General features: G+C 47.9%; 1 protein-coding gene across 2 annotated transcripts in view; it reads left to right on the forward strand.

Moving 5' to 3' along the window:
* The window catches only part of plxna2 (plexin A2), a 109,938-nt gene that overhangs the window by 70,554 nt on the left and 22,855 nt on the right, over positions 1-16,529 (forward strand). For both annotated transcript variants that reach the window (XM_049023443.1, XM_049023442.1), the window contains 10 exons: positions 1,084-1,180; positions 2,749-2,863; positions 3,652-3,852; positions 4,486-4,582; positions 5,430-5,626; positions 10,436-10,587; positions 11,766-11,883; positions 13,375-13,511; positions 14,972-15,139; positions 15,925-16,018. In XM_049023443.1, coding sequence (XP_048879400.1) covers positions 1,084-1,180; positions 2,749-2,863; positions 3,652-3,852; positions 4,486-4,582; positions 5,430-5,626; positions 10,436-10,587; positions 11,766-11,883; positions 13,375-13,511; positions 14,972-15,139; positions 15,925-16,018 — 1,376 coding nt within the window. The remainder of the gene's footprint in view (positions 1-1,083; positions 1,181-2,748; positions 2,864-3,651; positions 3,853-4,485; positions 4,583-5,429; positions 5,627-10,435; positions 10,588-11,765; positions 11,884-13,374; positions 13,512-14,971; positions 15,140-15,924; positions 16,019-16,529) is intronic.

Genomic DNA, 16,529 nt, shown 5'->3' on the forward strand with positions numbered 1-16,529 from the left:
CTCTAATCGGTTTATTTCACTTGCTTAGCAGTACAAAAGCAGTACTTGTCCAAGGGTCACCTTTCGTATCCTTAATATTGAGGCCACCTGCCATATTGAAGCGTCTCCCACTGAAAACAGGCTGCTTGTCCTTGTCACAGGTGGGCTCACTCGCTCACACCTGGCTTCCCTTCAGTCCACGTGAAAAGAAGCATTAATCAGTGCAGAGACATGAGGCAAACCATCCCCCCCCTCCCCAGTGAATGGAAAAATGTCATCCTTTTCAAAAGTCTCACTGCCTTCCCAGCTCCTACCTCCCTGTCTGTGTCTCTGCACTCAAGGAAAAAAAAAATGACTCCGTCTCTGAATGCAATCAGGCAGCAGTGAGATGAATTTTGAGGCCACAAAGAGCCCATAGCCTAGAGACGAGTGAAACAGTGAAAAACGGTGAAACAGAAGACTCCCCAAGCCCATAAAACGGGGCTCAGTGCCTTATGTCTTGTATAAGAGTAACAGGAGCTTTAGAGTCATTTACCATGGGGCCCTCACAGAGATTTTGGGGCCCTATGAAAGTGTATCATTTTGGGTGCTCAACCCAGATAAATCCAATTATTTTTGAAAATTTGTAGGAGTCCTATCAGTCAGGGGCCCTTGAAATCGCTCTAACGGTATGCCCCCTCCCGCCCCCCCTTTACGGCGACCCAGCCTCAATGCCTTTGACATTAACTTAGTGTCACATGATGGTCATCATCCAATCAGAATTGAGCAGATATCTCCAGAAGATCTTCTCCCAAACAGTAGCAGCTCCTAGTACAAAAAAAAAACTGTACATTTAGGACTGCCTATCTATTGTGATATTTTTTATGCAGAGAATGGTGCATCTTCTGTGCTTTCTGCTACCTTTGTCGTTGTGTCAAGCTTCTCCTAGGCGCCTAGGCTGACTCTTCATGCAGATGATCGGTGGCACACATAGATTCACGCACAGCCACTCTGAGTGCTGTGGGTGGGCAACAGTTCTGAGGACCCCACAGGGGGGGAAATACAGCAAGCTGTATGGACATTGGTGTCAGGTGTCCTGTTCCCCACTCTCCCTCTCTGCCCCAGACTGGTTCAGCGTGGAACTGCGGCTGACCTCCATGGAAACAGGACAGATGTTGACGAGCACCGAGATCAAGTTCTACAACTGCAGCGTGCACCAGCTGTGAGTGACCCCTTCGCCCCAGGCAATCCGCAGACCACAGAAGGCCAAGAGACACGGATCCGACCACTCTAGCAGATCTTCAGCTCAGACAGAACCCACGGATCTCAGACTAGACCGTCTAAATAAACTTACATAGATCAGATCAGACTAGCAGACCTTGCTAGCCTAGTATATGACACTGGATAAGCCAAAATAACAGGATACAGATATCTGGGTCCTTTGATTTGTAGATTACAGAAAAAAACATGACACTTGAGTTAGTTAACAAGACACAATCATATAGTGATGATGTCAGCCCACACCAAAGCACAGCCACTGTACAGTGAGAATGCCTGGCTTCTCTGTGGACCCTACAAACAGTGCAGCATTGATTACAGCCAGCTGATGCAACAAAACCTAAGACCAATATAAACCTGTAATTAGACTATTTTTGTTTACCCCTTTTGACCGAGTTCCAGCCCCCTTAATTATGATACAGGACATGTGGAGGCCAGCAAAAGAAATTGCTAAGTAACAGCGGTAGCTACGAGTCTATGAGAGCAGAAAGCAATGGAATGGCCACAGCAAACATCACATTAAAAGGACAGGAGTGAGCAGGGGCACGTGGGTTTCAGGGTTGTGTATTTAATATACTGCAAGATTCTGCTGTTTGTTTCCCATAGTGACGTTCATGTCCAGCTCCTAATGCAGTGAGGGTAAGGAATGAAGGAATGACTGTGGGTATCTGCGTCTTCTGTCTTGTTCTTCATGGTTCCGTAAGGCCTCCCTCCATGCACAGTGACCGTGCAGCTTAGACTGTAACACCCCCGGCCGACCCTAACAAGCCAGATTTTTGGACTGGAATTGTCAAAGAGTTTATGAGCGATTGGACATCCTAGTGATGAGCAACATAAGGAGCCGAGCATCTTAAGCTCATTGCCTCTATCGGAGGAGGCATCGCCATAGCTACCTGCCATTTTAGGCATTCCTGTCACCTTCTGTTTGTAGCGATTCGCGATTCGATTCAGACAGCCGGCTGCTCCCCGCATTTCCAAACACACCTCTCCTTCTGTTTTCTTTAACATCCCTCTCCAGTTTCCCAGTGCGATGAAGGGCTTCGATCCGCGAGCGGCTCCGCCGTTGAGTCATTGTGCTCTCGCCGAATGCGGGGCCCAACTTTGGAGAGTTGGAAGGCACTTTTTAACTCGCACGCTGTGTTCTTTCATGTCCGCATCCTCTTCTGTTTCCCCTCATTCGCGGCTCTCGAGCTGGTTGACCTCTCCCTCGCACTCGCCCACCCACACATAAACACAACTGCGCGTAAATCCGCGGTCATTCTCCTCAGCAGATACAGACACACATGCGCGAGCTGTTTCCCTATTGCGGCAGGCTTGCGACACCCAGAGACAGATGGTGGGGGGCAAGGGGGGAGGGTGGTTCGGACAGCCACCTGCATCAATTACATGCAACAGCACTCGGCAGAAATCCAGCCCAGCCACATGCAATGGCTCACCCTTTACAGCACATCTCCAGGCAAAGTTTCGCACCACACTGATGACGACTCCATCTTTCTGTGTCCAATCTTCCAGGTGTATCTCCTGCGTAAGCAGCGCTTTCCGCTGCCATTGGTGCAAGTACCGCAACCTCTGTACCCATGACCCTAGCAGCTGCTCTTTCCAGGAGGGACGTGTCAACTCCTCTAAGGTAGCGTGGGCTATCCTATGCTAATATACACTACTCTGATATATGCTATGCTAACCTGTGTTCTGCTACACCAGGCTAAACTGCACCAAGTTATGCTACATCAAGCCATCATGTCGTTAGCCTTCCGGCATTAGCAAGGTAATACAGCTAAATGTGTATCTAAGGATCATACACTCAAATAGTGAGTGGTTTGTGTTTGCAGCTCTTTACTCACTGAACCAAAAAATAAATTACATTTGCAGTTTTCAGTCATAATTATCAGTAAAGAAAATTTACCAACTAGCATTGTAGTGGTTACCACTGCCGGGGGGCAAAATCCAGAAAGCAGACTACACGTACTTAGCATTTAATGCTACAGACTATGGTACTGAATATAAGGAGTTCCTAGTTATGCAGGTAATATACAGACCCCTCCTTCTGTATCCTAAAGTCTGAGACTTGCCTTGACCTTCAGTTTTCTTTGTTTGGCTTTTTTTGTAAGCATGTGCAGGCTAGATTTCTTTGATGGCTGAGACTGCTAATTTATTGGCTGTGAATCAGACATTGAAGGGCAGCATACAGTAGATTTGCTGAACTGTGGATCAGGCTTTGGGGACCGGATCATGTGCCGGCAAAGTTTCCTGACTGGCTGTAACTTAAACTATAGAAGTTTCTGGAAAGTTCATAAGATCACTTGGTTTCATACTCGGCGGATAAGTATAACAGTCCTTCCTGGATGACGGTTTTTAGTGTGTGCTGTGCGTGTTCCCATGCTGACCATTACCGCTCCTTGTGCCCCCCCCCCCCAGGCGTGCCCTCAGGTGGTGCGGTCCGGAGAGTTGCTGATTCCAGCCGGCGAGGTGCGGCCCATCACGCTGCGGGCTCAGAACCTGCCGCAGCCCCAGTCGGGCCAGCGCGGGTATGAGTGCGTTCTCCAAATCCAGGGGGTGGCTCATCGCGTGCCCGCCCTGCGCTTCAACAGCTCTAGTGTGCAGTGCCAGAACAGCTCGGTAAGGACTCTGCTCCCCTGCTAACAGCCTCACTTGCATGCCCTTACTATTCTTCTTTAGTTTCAGCTGTCAGTCAATAATTCAGCATGAGGGTCCTTTCATGTGGATCTGATTACACCATTTAGCCCACCTTAGTCCCTCCTGCCTACCCTCCTAAGCCAATCAGAGTTTAGGATTGTTCTTCATTTCCCTCCAAAAGCGGCAGATTCAGTGCCCTCCCCCCGCTACTGGTTTGCCCTCCTTTGATCGCAAACTGGATAAATCTAGTCCCTCCTTTCTCCCGAGGTTGCCCAAGAGAGACTCGCTGTGATGGCAGCGCTGGGTCATTATTCATTATTCAGTAGGTCACCCCTCCCCACCCTTCTCCCCCCACTTCATCCAGATTCAGGGAGTTTAATTACCATAGGTTACCCTTTTCGAAGTGCTGGTAAGATTACTCGCGATTGACATTAAACCTGCATCAATACACCCCTCTGGCATGACTGCGCATTGGCACGGCAGTCACCACCCGCGGTGATCCCCGATAATATCCAATTGCACACCTGGCACCGGGCACTGGCACAGACGGGCACACGGGGCTCCCAGATAGCAGCCCAACCCACAAAGCCCCCACCCTTCTCTTCCTCCCCTCAGTACACCTACGAGGGCATGAAAATCGGCGACCTGCTGGTGGATTTCTCCGTGGTGTGGAACGGCAACTTCATAATCGACAACCCCGAGAACATCAGAGGTACGCCCTAGTCCACCTGTGTTCACAGCACCTCTCCCTCAGAATCACATGTTTGATAAACACTGCATTCAGGAGGCAAAACGCTGGAAATGGAGGCCAGGTATTATAGGGGAGAATGGTTTTGAATTTATTTGGCGAGAAAGTGGTCACAGGAACGCAGTCGTCCTTGTGAAGCGTGGATTCTGGAAGCCGACTGGAGAAGGTGCCAGTGTCCTTCATACAGTTGACTCCAGTAACCCATAAAAGAACCCTGGAGAACCTGAATCTGTGACGGTAGCATTTTGTCTTTAAGATCTTCACTGAATTTAATGTTTTGAAAGTCAATCCAGCTGTTGCTCAGGTGCTGATTGAAATATTTTCTAAAACTTTACACTCTGATGGACAAGGACTGTGCTTTGCAGGTCTACAGCATAGCACTGGAATGGTGTTGGATTGTGGGAAAACATTTCCTCACAGTAATTAAATTACACTGCATCATGGTAACTTCAAGGTCAAGACTGGAAGAAACGAGTTTGTAATTATCTTTGAAGTCACGTCTGAAGTCGTTGGAAGAGTGTTTTGTCCTCCCAGTGTGACATGAGCAATTGTAGTGCAAAAATAAAATAAGATAGTAATGGTCAGAGGCATGTGGCTGTTATCTCAACTGAAACAGGGGGAAAAATCTGTAGAGAAGCTGTTTAAAGACATGCAGGGGTGGTCTTGTTGCCATGCTGAAGATCAGCAGTGTTAGATGGCTATTTGGCATTACTACCCCCACCCCAAATGGTTCCAAATTCTGACCCTACTGGAAGTGACTTGTGTCTGTTTGGGTGTGTCCTAATGTTGCCCCTCCCCCTCCATCCCACAGTGCACCTGTACAAGTGCACGGCGCAGCGCTACAGCTGCGGTAAATGCCTGAAGGTGGACAGGAAGTTCCAGTGCGGCTGGTGCAGTGGTGAGGGCCGGTGTACCCTGCGACATCACTGCCCCGGGCCGCCTTACAGCAGCCGCTGGCTCGACCTGTCCGCCCGGAATGTCAAGTGCACCAACCCCCGCATCACAGAGGTCAGTGACTATCCAGCAAGGGACAAGTACACTACATGCCCACATCCCAGAATGCACCTCTACTTTAAATTGAAAGTTTGTAGATCTAGGTTGCCTTTGAGTGATAGCATGGTAATATCTACAGCATCTTAACCTCCATCTCTGTAAATATTCTCCTTCTCATAATTAGTGCTGAGTTCTGTCTCTCCTTTCCAGTTTTTCCTCCCTGCTCCAGTGTCTACTTCTGTCTCCTCTCAGTTGGGAATTTTTAATGATAAATGAGGAAGCAGCTATATCCCGGCATCCCTTGCATGGCTAAGGCCCCCTTGTGTTTATCACTAGGCAGCTCCCTGGGTCTCGGAGCGCCAAAATAAAGCCCCACAGGAAGAGGCCATCATATTTATAATGGTCTTCTGGCAGCAAGCTGGAAGGAATTTTCAGGTGTTTAGTCCTATCCCCACGAGGCAGCAAAATGTAAAAACAGACATTATGGGGACATCCCTACGAAGTCAGCTGGCTCCTCTTTTCCATCAGTGCGAGAACCGTGATGTGGGAGGGAGTCTGTGCTGTTTGTAAGCATGTGCATGTCCCGCCTGAAGAAAATCACACCTGATCTATAGTTAGGACTCATTAGGCTCTGAGATTCAGGCACGGTCTGGCTTTAAATCACAGTGGCAGCTCAGTGTTCTCTTCGGGGATGCGTGTGTCTGCCTTTAGATAAACAGCGACAGAACATGAGGACGCAAGCGGCTGGCGATAAACACACAGGCTGAGCCAAACCTGCTGGCCTTCTAAACCGGCCCAGTTCTCCTCAGTTTTATGTTAAAATTCATCCACTCCACCAGGGCTGGCTCACTGCAGAATGTCGCTCAGGCGAGGAGGTCTCTCTCTTTTTAATGAATTCAGTGTTATCTTTGTTATAAGACACAGTCAGCTTGAGTCCTTCTGTCCCATTGTTTATTGGAGAGCCCCACCCTACTCTGGAAAAAGAGACCAGTATTCCTCTAATGAGATAAATTCTATTTGTTTTTTTTTCCCACAGAAAGGCGAACAGCATTTATTAATGAAATCTGCAGAGATAATTATTTACGGCTTCTGCGGGCCTTAAGCTGATTTGTATGTGCTGCATCAGAATGAGTGTTTACAGCACCTGATGAATTTTTCATGCTTCCTTTAAGTCACATTCTGCCCCCCCCTACTCTCCTCTCAAGTCACACAAAGAGGTGTGAAGAATAAAGACTGTTAAACCTCTGAAAGGTGAGGGAATGACATCACTGGGGTGGAGCTGGATGGCGTGAGTGGAGTGGAGTGTAGGAGGACGGGTCCGCGAGGGCTTTAGAAACAAGGATGGTGCGGATTTGGCAAGTTCCTGCTGTCTGCCTGCTAGTTTGTCTGTGGACGCCAGTAGGCTAGGAATGAAATAATACAGTGTGGAAGGAACTGAACTTCCAGTTTGCATGCAGAGGTGGGCGAGGCGTGACTGGAGACGGCACCTAGACGCGTCTACAGATTTGCTTTGACAGCCAGATAGATGGAAGTTTGGACTTCCGTTACATTTTCTATGATATTTCTGCAGCTTGGGGTCCCCTGACAGGTGTCCTCCGGCTGCTGGGACACATGGGACCTCGGAAGTGGAGGAGTGTTCCCCTCCCTCTCTCTCCTTCTCCCTTCTCTGTCCCCTCCCTCTCTCTCCTTCTCCCTTCTCTGTTCCCTCCCTCCCTCTCCTTCTCCCTTTCCCTATTCCCTCCATCCCTCTCCTGCTCCCTTTCTCTGTTCCCTCCCTCCCTCTCCTGCTCCCTTTCCCTGTTCCCTCCATCTCTCTCCTGCTCCCTTTCCCTGTTCCCTCCATCTCTCTCCTGCTCCCTTTCCCTGTTCCCTCCATCCCTCTCCTGCTCCCTTTCCCTGTTCCCTCCATCTCTCTCCTGCTCCCTTTCCCTGTTCCCTCCATCCCTCTCCTGCTCCCTTTCTCTGTTCCCTCTCCTGCTCCCTTTCCCTGTTCCCTCCATCCCTCTCCTGCTCCCTTTCTCTGTTCCCTCTCCTGCTCCCTTTCTCTGTTCCCTCTCCTGCTCCCTTTCCCTGTTCCCTCCCTCTCTCTCCTGCTCCCTTCCCTATTCCCTCCATCCCTCTCCTGCTCCCTTTCCCTGTTCCCTCCATCCCTCTCCTGCTCCCTTTCCCTATTCCCTCCATCCCTCTCCTGCTCCCTTTCTCTGTTCCCTCCCTCCCTCTCCTGCTCCCTTTCCCTATTCCCTCCATCCCTCTCCTGCTCCCTTTCCCTGTTCTCTCCATCCCTCTCCTGCTCCCTTTCCCTGTTCCCTCCCTCTCCTGTTCCCTTTCTCTTGTTCCCTCTCTCTCTCTCCCTCCCCTGCTCCCTTTCTCTGTTCCCTCTCTCTCTCTCCCTCTCTTTCTCCCTTCTCTGTCCCCTCCATCCCTCTCCTGCTCCCTTTCCCTGTTCCCTCCATCCCTCTCCTGCTCCCTTCTCTGTTCCCTCCATCCCTCTCCTGCTCCCTTTCTCTTGTTCCCTCCATCCCTCTCCTGCTCCCTTTCTCTGTTCCCTCCCTCCCTCTCCTGCTCCCTTTCCCTGTTCCCTCCATCCCTCCCCTGCTCCCTTTCCCTGTTCCCTCCATCCCTCCCCTGCTCCCTTTCTCTGTTCCCTCTCTCTCTCTCTCCTTCCCCTGCTCCCTTTCTCAGTTCTCAGTCCTCATGTGAGGAGACACAACAGCTTTCGTCACCCAGATGTTCAGTAGGCCTTGAGGGATCTTAGAGCTTCACCCAGAGTTTGTTTCAGTTTTCAAGTTGACCCAGTTCTTTCCATAACCACTAGGGGGTGCCTTTTACATATATCTTGAGCTGGGGGTAGAGTTGGGGGGGTCTAGATGTCCTCCCCAAAGAGAAAGCAGCATGTTACTGGGGAGCAGATCGTCCGGCAGAAAAGCAGCCCATCCTATTATCAAGGCAACACTGCCTCCCCAACCCCCCCTCTCCCCCCGACCCCACCCCCATCCATCTGACTGCATCATGCACACAGCCAGGAGTGACAGTCAGCGTCTGCGCAAAGCTGCCAGCCGCCAGCCAGCGCAGGAAAACGCGATTGCACAGAAGGGCACGTTGCCATTCCTCTCCGCGGTCAAGCTGGGCGTCCATATTGTACTTTATTAGCAAGTCGTGAGGATCGAGATGGTGCCGACTGGATTTATTATCCCTGAGAACAGCGGGGATAATCAGCTGCTGACGGCTTTTTTTCAGTGGGATGTGCTTCGCTCTGCCACGTAGACGGTGTGTTTACAGGTGTCCGCGATGATGCAAGGCTTTTATAGCTCAGCCCATCTGCTGCTCACTGACCTCCGATTGAGTCACTCACTTTTGACAGCATCGGAAATGTCCACTGTTTCGCATTTTCTCTCTCTCTCTCTGTCTTTCCCCACTCGAACACGCCCCCCCCACGCCCCTGTTGACCCCCCCCCCCCACATACAAACACTCACAATATCACCATCAATCCAAAACTTGGCAGTCCAATGCTGCCTAGCCATGATGATGAATGACGGTGAAGCAGAGCCACAGATATAGAATGTGTGGGGAGCGGGGGGGCACAGAGACACAAATCAGCCCCCTGATGCTAATGAGTGGTCAGTGTGTGGGGCGCCCCCCCAAGGAAAATATGAGAGCGACGGCTGGCCCAGAGTAACCACAGACACGTTTGCTGTGCTACTGCATACATGTTCATTAACAAGACAGAACTGAAGTGTACCAGCTGTGCCGCAAAAGCATATTTGATATTGAGCAACACTCTCAGATTTGGGAAGGAAAAAGAAACGTCGATACGTCTTCTATTATTCAGCAAAGAAAAGAGTACGGCGCTGGCGTGTGGGTCTGACGGGAAGAGAAGCAGGCACACGGAGGCGAAGCAGAGGGCCAGTCAGAGAACAGCGTAACTGAGTGTCCTTGAGTGACCCAATCAGAGTCCTGACTCAAATCCTACCGAGAATCTGAAGCGAGAAGAGAGGAGAAAGAATGATTGCAGAGCCCTCTTTTTTTACAGCATCCCTAGTGTTATCCCTCGCATTGCCTTAGGAGCTTAACAAAAAAAGTCGGGGAATGTTAAAGAAAAAATAACAAAGAGTAGAAAATGAATTTTAAAGCGCTGCAGATCATTATAAAATTTTATATATAACTGACTGTCTGTAGGAGTTATTGGACACTTGGGTTATGTGGTGCATCGATATTGTCGTTCGTATAAATATCCGTCATCTTATAACATTCCCAACAAATGCAGCAGATAATGACATATGGGTCTATTGTAGGGGAGAATGGCTTTCAGTTGTTTTATTGTGCTTTACTAGTGTGTGGAAAACACATAATTGATGAAAATATGAAGTGTTTGATAGGCATTAATCACAGTATTGTGAAAAATATTCTGAATAAAACTGGAAATTAAAATATTACCCCAAAGTTTATCTTTGGAAAAACTTATATGAGCACCTGCAAATTTCCACGCCAACAGGACCTAAAGTCAGCTAGACAACCCTTAGGGGCCTTAATGCGGGACATCATTTGTTATAAACAATTCCTGAATGCAGTCAGTCCACATTCACCTCCATTTATGACATGTGTAGGAATCCTGCTTTTGACAGAGTTATCTTTGCATTTTTGGTCTGCTGCTAAACAGTATTTAAAATGAATCTTTAAAGTTAATGAGGGCTGTTGAGCCTTTAATTAAAAGTGTATTTTTAAATGCCCCCCTTTTGTCTCATTTTAATGAAATTGTAATGAAACTGATGAAACTTTGTCGGTACCGTTTTGCCGGTCGGCTTCATGGGCTCCGTCTCGCACAGGTGACTCCGGTGGCAGGCCCCCCTGAGGGGGGGACACTAGTGACAATCCGGGGCATGAACCTCGGGCTGTCCTTCGCGGAGCTGCTGGGGAACGTGGAGGTGGCAGGGGTGTCCTGCTCCCCCCTGGAGGACGGCTACGTCATCGCAGAGCAGTAAGTCCAGCGCTAGCTGTGCAGGCACTTACCAACACGGAAACTCAGCCTTCTGCTAATACGCTTTATGCATCAACAATCAAACCAGTAACACAGCAAAATTTAGTACATAAATTGCTTAATTGCTGAGTAGTATCTGTGGCGTGATTTGTGTTATTGTTGTGATGGCTGCCCTGGTTACACAGTGAAAAATGTGTCTAAGTATATAATATATAATAAATTAGTGACTATATAATAAATGAACGATAAGAGGTGTAGAAGTATAGCAATAGCTAACTAACGCTGCGTAAAGTGCCTCTTATGTTAATGGGAACATTAACAGCTAAAAGTACTGGGTGCTGTGAGTCAGATGACCAGCTGCAGCAAAACACTTGGGCTACGAGACCTTTTGTAGAGCCAGGGAGGGCAGCATGTGGCTCGGTGGGCTAAGCCTCTGTGTCTGAGATCGGAAGGTTGCCAGTGTGAGCCTGACTTCGGCAAGACAATCACAAGGCCCTTAACCCCCAGCTCCATGGGCGCTGTTTGTGGCTGCCCTTTTATATGACCCCTCCCCCCCAAGTCTCCGTGTATGTTTAATGGCGGACAGGATGAAACAGGTGAAAAGGGAATTTCCCCACAGGGATCAATAAAGTATTGTTATGCTCTGTTCTGTATAAATGGCACGTTGATTAAATGACTCTCCTCCAAGGTTGTGGTGTTTCCACCTTCATGAAGTAATCCTCGACTGTCACGTGTGTTGGGGGATCGTAATGATACACCTGGTGGATTTCTGTGTTCTTGGTGATGACTGATCTAGTCAGGATCTTGGAATACTGGCAACTTTGGGCATACATGATTAAAGCTTAAAACTTTAGCCACTCAATATTGGTTTTACATGCCTCCCCGCAAAGTAAGACTTTATTGTTTCATATTCACAAGTTGATAGGGTTAGAAAGAAATACTAAGTTAGAAATCAGTCCTTCAGAAACCAATGTAATCTGTTCTATTCATGCATCGTTCACTTTGGTCCAGTGGGAGTAGCATCTGGCTTAACGAGCAGTGAGTGAGAGACTGCTGTGACTCTCCAGCACCTGGCCTTTAAAGTGACATTGGCACTTTCCAGGAACAGGGCCGGAGCCTCCTAACACACTGGAAGGAACCTTAAATTGGCATTGTGTATCTTGTGTGTGTTCTGACAGGATCGTATGCAAGATGGAGGCTACCCCACCAGCAACTATGCCAGGCCCAGTGCAGCTCTGCGTAGGAGAGTGCAGACCTGAACTCAGAGCCCGCTCCTCTCAACTCTATTCCTTCGTGGTATGATCCGTTCTCTATATTCCAGAGACCAGGATTTTCTTTCAACCAACCAGTTGAGTATAAAGAGTCACAGTCAGATTACTCAACTGGTTGGATCAAACAAAATCTTGGTCTGGACTTTTGCTTTATGGACCTGAAATATCCGCCTCTGCTTAAGTCTACCTTTCTGCACCTATAGGACTATATCCATGTGACTCGAAAGTACCAATCATCCCAGAGTGGCTGTCATCTCCTGGCTCTTTATAAACAGCTCAGCAGCAAAACCAAATCTGTAGTGCATTCCCTGAGATTTCTTCCCTGTCTTCTTCAGGGTCAATTCACGCTCTGTGCTTTAGGATTTGACTGTAACAGACCCTTTGTCTAGGACTAATGTTTAACTTTAAGACCAGGTTTTTATGACCTAATGCCACTGTGACTCTCTGTGGACATGTCTCTTGGACAAACATTCCTGGGTCCGTCCTCTCAAAGTAACTTTGCAGGGTCACTGTGCTGCTTTACTCTTGGGAAAATTGAACATCACAGACACTTTTCTTTATATGGAAATTTCATGTAGGCTCCAGTATGACATCATGCCTAGCTGGGATCAAGGTTTTGCGGTGTCTTAGGTCAAGATTGTCATGGTCTGTCATGTGTGGCATTACCTCTCAGAAGCCCCTGTTCCCTAGCACAGATGAAACATCACCACTACTGGGGGTTGACCTTGCTTGAGGCAGCCAAACAGACTCAGGGCCTACTGTGTGTGAGTCTGTTTGTGGAACCTTCTAGAACTTGCCAGTCTTTGTCCTTTGATGTGACATGGACCACAGCTTTCCAATTCCCATGGTCTTCCAGCAGCCACTTGCAAGCGTCTCCATGTCCTAGTTGCACATGGTGAAGGAGGTGGCCCGGTTTATCCATGAGCTCCCACACACGAGTAGGAGGGGGTCTTGTGGCCCTTTCACCAGGAGATGAAGGCCTTCTGCCCAGCAGAGAATCTGGCCGTGCCTTTGAAGCCCGAGAATCTCTCCATGGATAACGTGAAGCGTTCATTTGCATTCCGGAACTCATGGAGGTTGCTGCAGTAGCTGAATATAGGCCATGTCCCAGTGTTAACATCGCATAACGTGTCCAAGGTGCTAGCTGGCTTTGTTAAATGAAACCTAATTCCCAGACCTTGAATATGACAAGTATTATTTTTTAATTAAATACTGAAGTTGGAACTGTGTTCAGTATTTTTATTTTTTCCTCTGTATTCATTCTGTTCTGTTCTCAGTGTTCTTATTGCCATCTGTTTATATTTTTATCCATCTGTGTATTTTTGTGTCTGAAATATCAGATGGGCTTCTCTTGAACATCGTTAAGTAGCAGTTGATTTTGAGCGTACCAGTGTGGTGAAAATTATAAAAACAGTTTAATCCACGTCCTTCACCTGAGAAGAAGCAGAAGCCTTTAGAGTGGCAGCCATTAGCGGTTCTGATGGGTGACTGATGGTAACATGTCTTTGTCTCCTAGACACCACATGTGCTGGGCCTGTTGCCCAGCCGCGGGCCTGAGTCCGGGGCCACAAAGGTCACCATCACAGGGGAGAATCTGAGTGCGGGGAGTAACGTCGAAGTGTTGTTCGGGAACCAGACCTGCGAGTTCTACAGGTGAGGAATGTTACTTCTACTTCTTCTCCCTCAACGGCTCAGTTCTGAAGCCAAGCCAATGACCAGTCAGGAGGGTTAGGGGTGGAAGATCACCGCAAATGTAAAATTTAGCAAATATTCAGCACCCCTAACCTCAGTCTGCTAGTCTGACCGATAAGATGAAAAGTCTATTTATCACCAATTTCTAAACAGACAGTACTGTACTATATATTTTACATGTCAAATTACCAGCTTTTCTTTACATAATTCATAAACCATCTAAATAATGCCCCTGTATGTACATAATTACTTCTGAATGCACTGGGAGCACTACATTTTGGACACACTGAACGGCACTGAAAAGTTTAGAAGTTACAGCGAGAAACACGAGATTGACAAAGACAGTTAGCCTTAGTGAGGTTGGCTGCCGAGTGAAAGATACGTGGCGTAGCCAAGCCACGACTTTTAAAATTCATGATATAATATTCACTTAGATTATCAAAATGATGTATTACAATTTTTTTTACATTATATTTTATGTGATCCAAATCATTTGTTTTTTTTTTCTTGGCTTACACGTCAAGTTGTTATGGTCTTTTGGCAAGCTCCAAAAATATTTCTATATAATCGGTCACAGCCAATTCACGAATAACCGAAATCACGAATGTCAAATTTGCAAATGTGAAGGGGTTACTGTGTTTAGGCTTTTAGGATTCTACTGCCTCTGCTCTGGGTTGCTGCACCTCTGTTGTCATATCAGGGACCTGGAGCACAAAAAAATAACTGTGCCAGTATCATGCTAAGTGGGGGGGGAGGGGGTCCGTCATGCTGTTCGCCATCACTTCTGCGCCATCTTACTCCACATATAGTTTTTCCACATTCCTGTGCTTCTGAAGTGCTGCCACCTTCCTTTTTGAACGTTCAACAACAGTGATAAATTGCTCACTAATAATTTAGGACAACCTATCAGTTTGAACTTCATTCAAAAGCAGTAAAGAGGAACGCTAAATGAGCCTCATCACTGCCTTTATTCAACCTCATTACCATTCACTGCACGCAGTACAGCGACTTCAAACAGAGGTTGCAGGGAATTGGCTATTTACGTAGCTCCACGGTTGTCCTCTAATGCTAATAGAATGTCTGATATGCTAACTGGCAGAACAGGCCATAAATGAGTTAGTGTATGCCCTGGCTAGCCCACAGGAGAGGTGGGCTTTCCCTTGCAGGCTCACCCTCTGTTCTTAGATCTCTTTTTCAGGTTGACACCAATTGCATTTACATTTACAATTCTGCCTAATGAAGCTCTAGATAACTGTGATGTATATTTATTGGGCATTTGTGATTGGTTCTGTTTGGTGGGGGGGGGCAGTGGAAAGCTATGTATGGCAGGGTCCAACATGGGCATGTGGATCTCATCGAGATGTTCCCTTCTTTGCCCCCCCTCCCCAACAATCCTCGGCCCACCCCCCTATCCCCGGCAGGCGGACTGCAGCAGAGATAGTGTGCTACTCGGCCCCCTCGCTGACTGGTGTGGGCCCAGTGCCGATCCGAGTTGCCGTGGACCGTGCATGGGCCATGGGGAGCCTGGCATTCGAGTACATTGAAGACCCCACAGTGCAGCGGGTCGAGCCTGAATGGAGCATTGCCAGGTAGCACCACTTTCCACGCCCATTTTGCAGAAAAACAAACAACTGTGGATTTCAATCTGCTGAATTCTGTGAAGGTTAAAAGTATTCTCTCTTAAGGTTGAAAGCCCTCTTTTATTGTCTGAATGAGGTTCAAGTGTGTTGGTCTGTCTCCTTCAGTCTCTGAAGGTTACAAGTCCTCACCATCTCCGTCACTGCAGGTTAAAATTCCTCTTGCTTGCTCTTACTCTGAAGGTTAAAAGTCCTCTCTCCATCTCTCATGGAAGTTAAACATCGCACTCTTTCCCTGTAGATCAAAAGTTCTCTCTCACTCTATTTCTCTGAAGGTTAAAAGTTTTCTCCTGCTACCACTGTGGAAGTGAAAAGTTCTCTTCCTCTCTCTGAAACATTGATTAAGATCCATGAAAGAAATGATTGTTCAAATGGTGTAGAACCGCCTTAGAATCCACAATTAGAAACAGGATTTTGCATTGCTTTCAAACTGTTGTAACTAGTATTCTGTATTAGTTTAGTTTTTTCCTCTCAATCCTTATACTGAAGAAGCTTTCTTCTACCTGGTCATCTGAGACAGCCTTCAACTTAAAAATTCCTGTACGAGGACAGATTAGAAGCCCTACATCTCTTTAGCCTCGAGCTGAAGTGTTGTGATCAAGGTACCAGACATTTGGACATGTTCAGCCCCATTACGGCTATCGTCTTAGCAACTTAGCACTTAGCAACTTAGACTTAACAACTTGTTTGAGGTGCAAACTTCTAACGATCTATGCTGGTCTCTATCTCTCCTTCAGTGGACACACACCCCTAACTATCACGGGAACCAACCTGGATGTGGTGCAGGAGCCGCGGATGAGGGTCAAGTACGCAGGCCGCGAGTCTGTCAACGTGAGTGTCACAGTCCCTGCTGACACCATCACACGGTGTACCTCATACGCACTGGAATCCACAGTGCTTGTTCAGCTTCAAATGCTTATTGTGGGCTACTTTTAAGGAGTGAAGTTATCTGGAGGGAAGTTTTCTTTTTATGTTAAGTTGTGGTCTCATTGGACCATCTATACGGTTGCTGTTCATTTGGCCCCAAGAGCTACCGTGGGCACATGGTTCATCACTTTAGTTTTAAATGTGCCGTTAGTTTGGTTAAAATGAGGGCTGGGACTCGCCTGCTTCTGCACCGGCACTCTCCCTGCGCCGCGAGCCAAGGAATTCAGGGAGGAAAGAGGAGAGCTGCCAGACAGACTGAGAGAGATCTGCGGCGAGGCCGATGGCACACATGTCAGTTTCTAATTTGCCTTTCCTTTGTCTACCCCAGCCGCCACTCTCACCCGCCTCCCCCCAACTACACTCACGGAAAGCCGTTCAGGATCTGAGGCTCCTCCCTTTGTCCAGTTCCTGCAGC

The sequence above is a fragment of the Brienomyrus brachyistius genome, chromosome 8 (assembly GCF_023856365.1).
Source record: "Brienomyrus brachyistius isolate T26 chromosome 8, BBRACH_0.4, whole genome shotgun sequence".
In the NCBI taxonomy this organism is placed as follows: Eukaryota; Metazoa; Chordata; class Actinopteri; order Osteoglossiformes; family Mormyridae; genus Brienomyrus; species Brienomyrus brachyistius.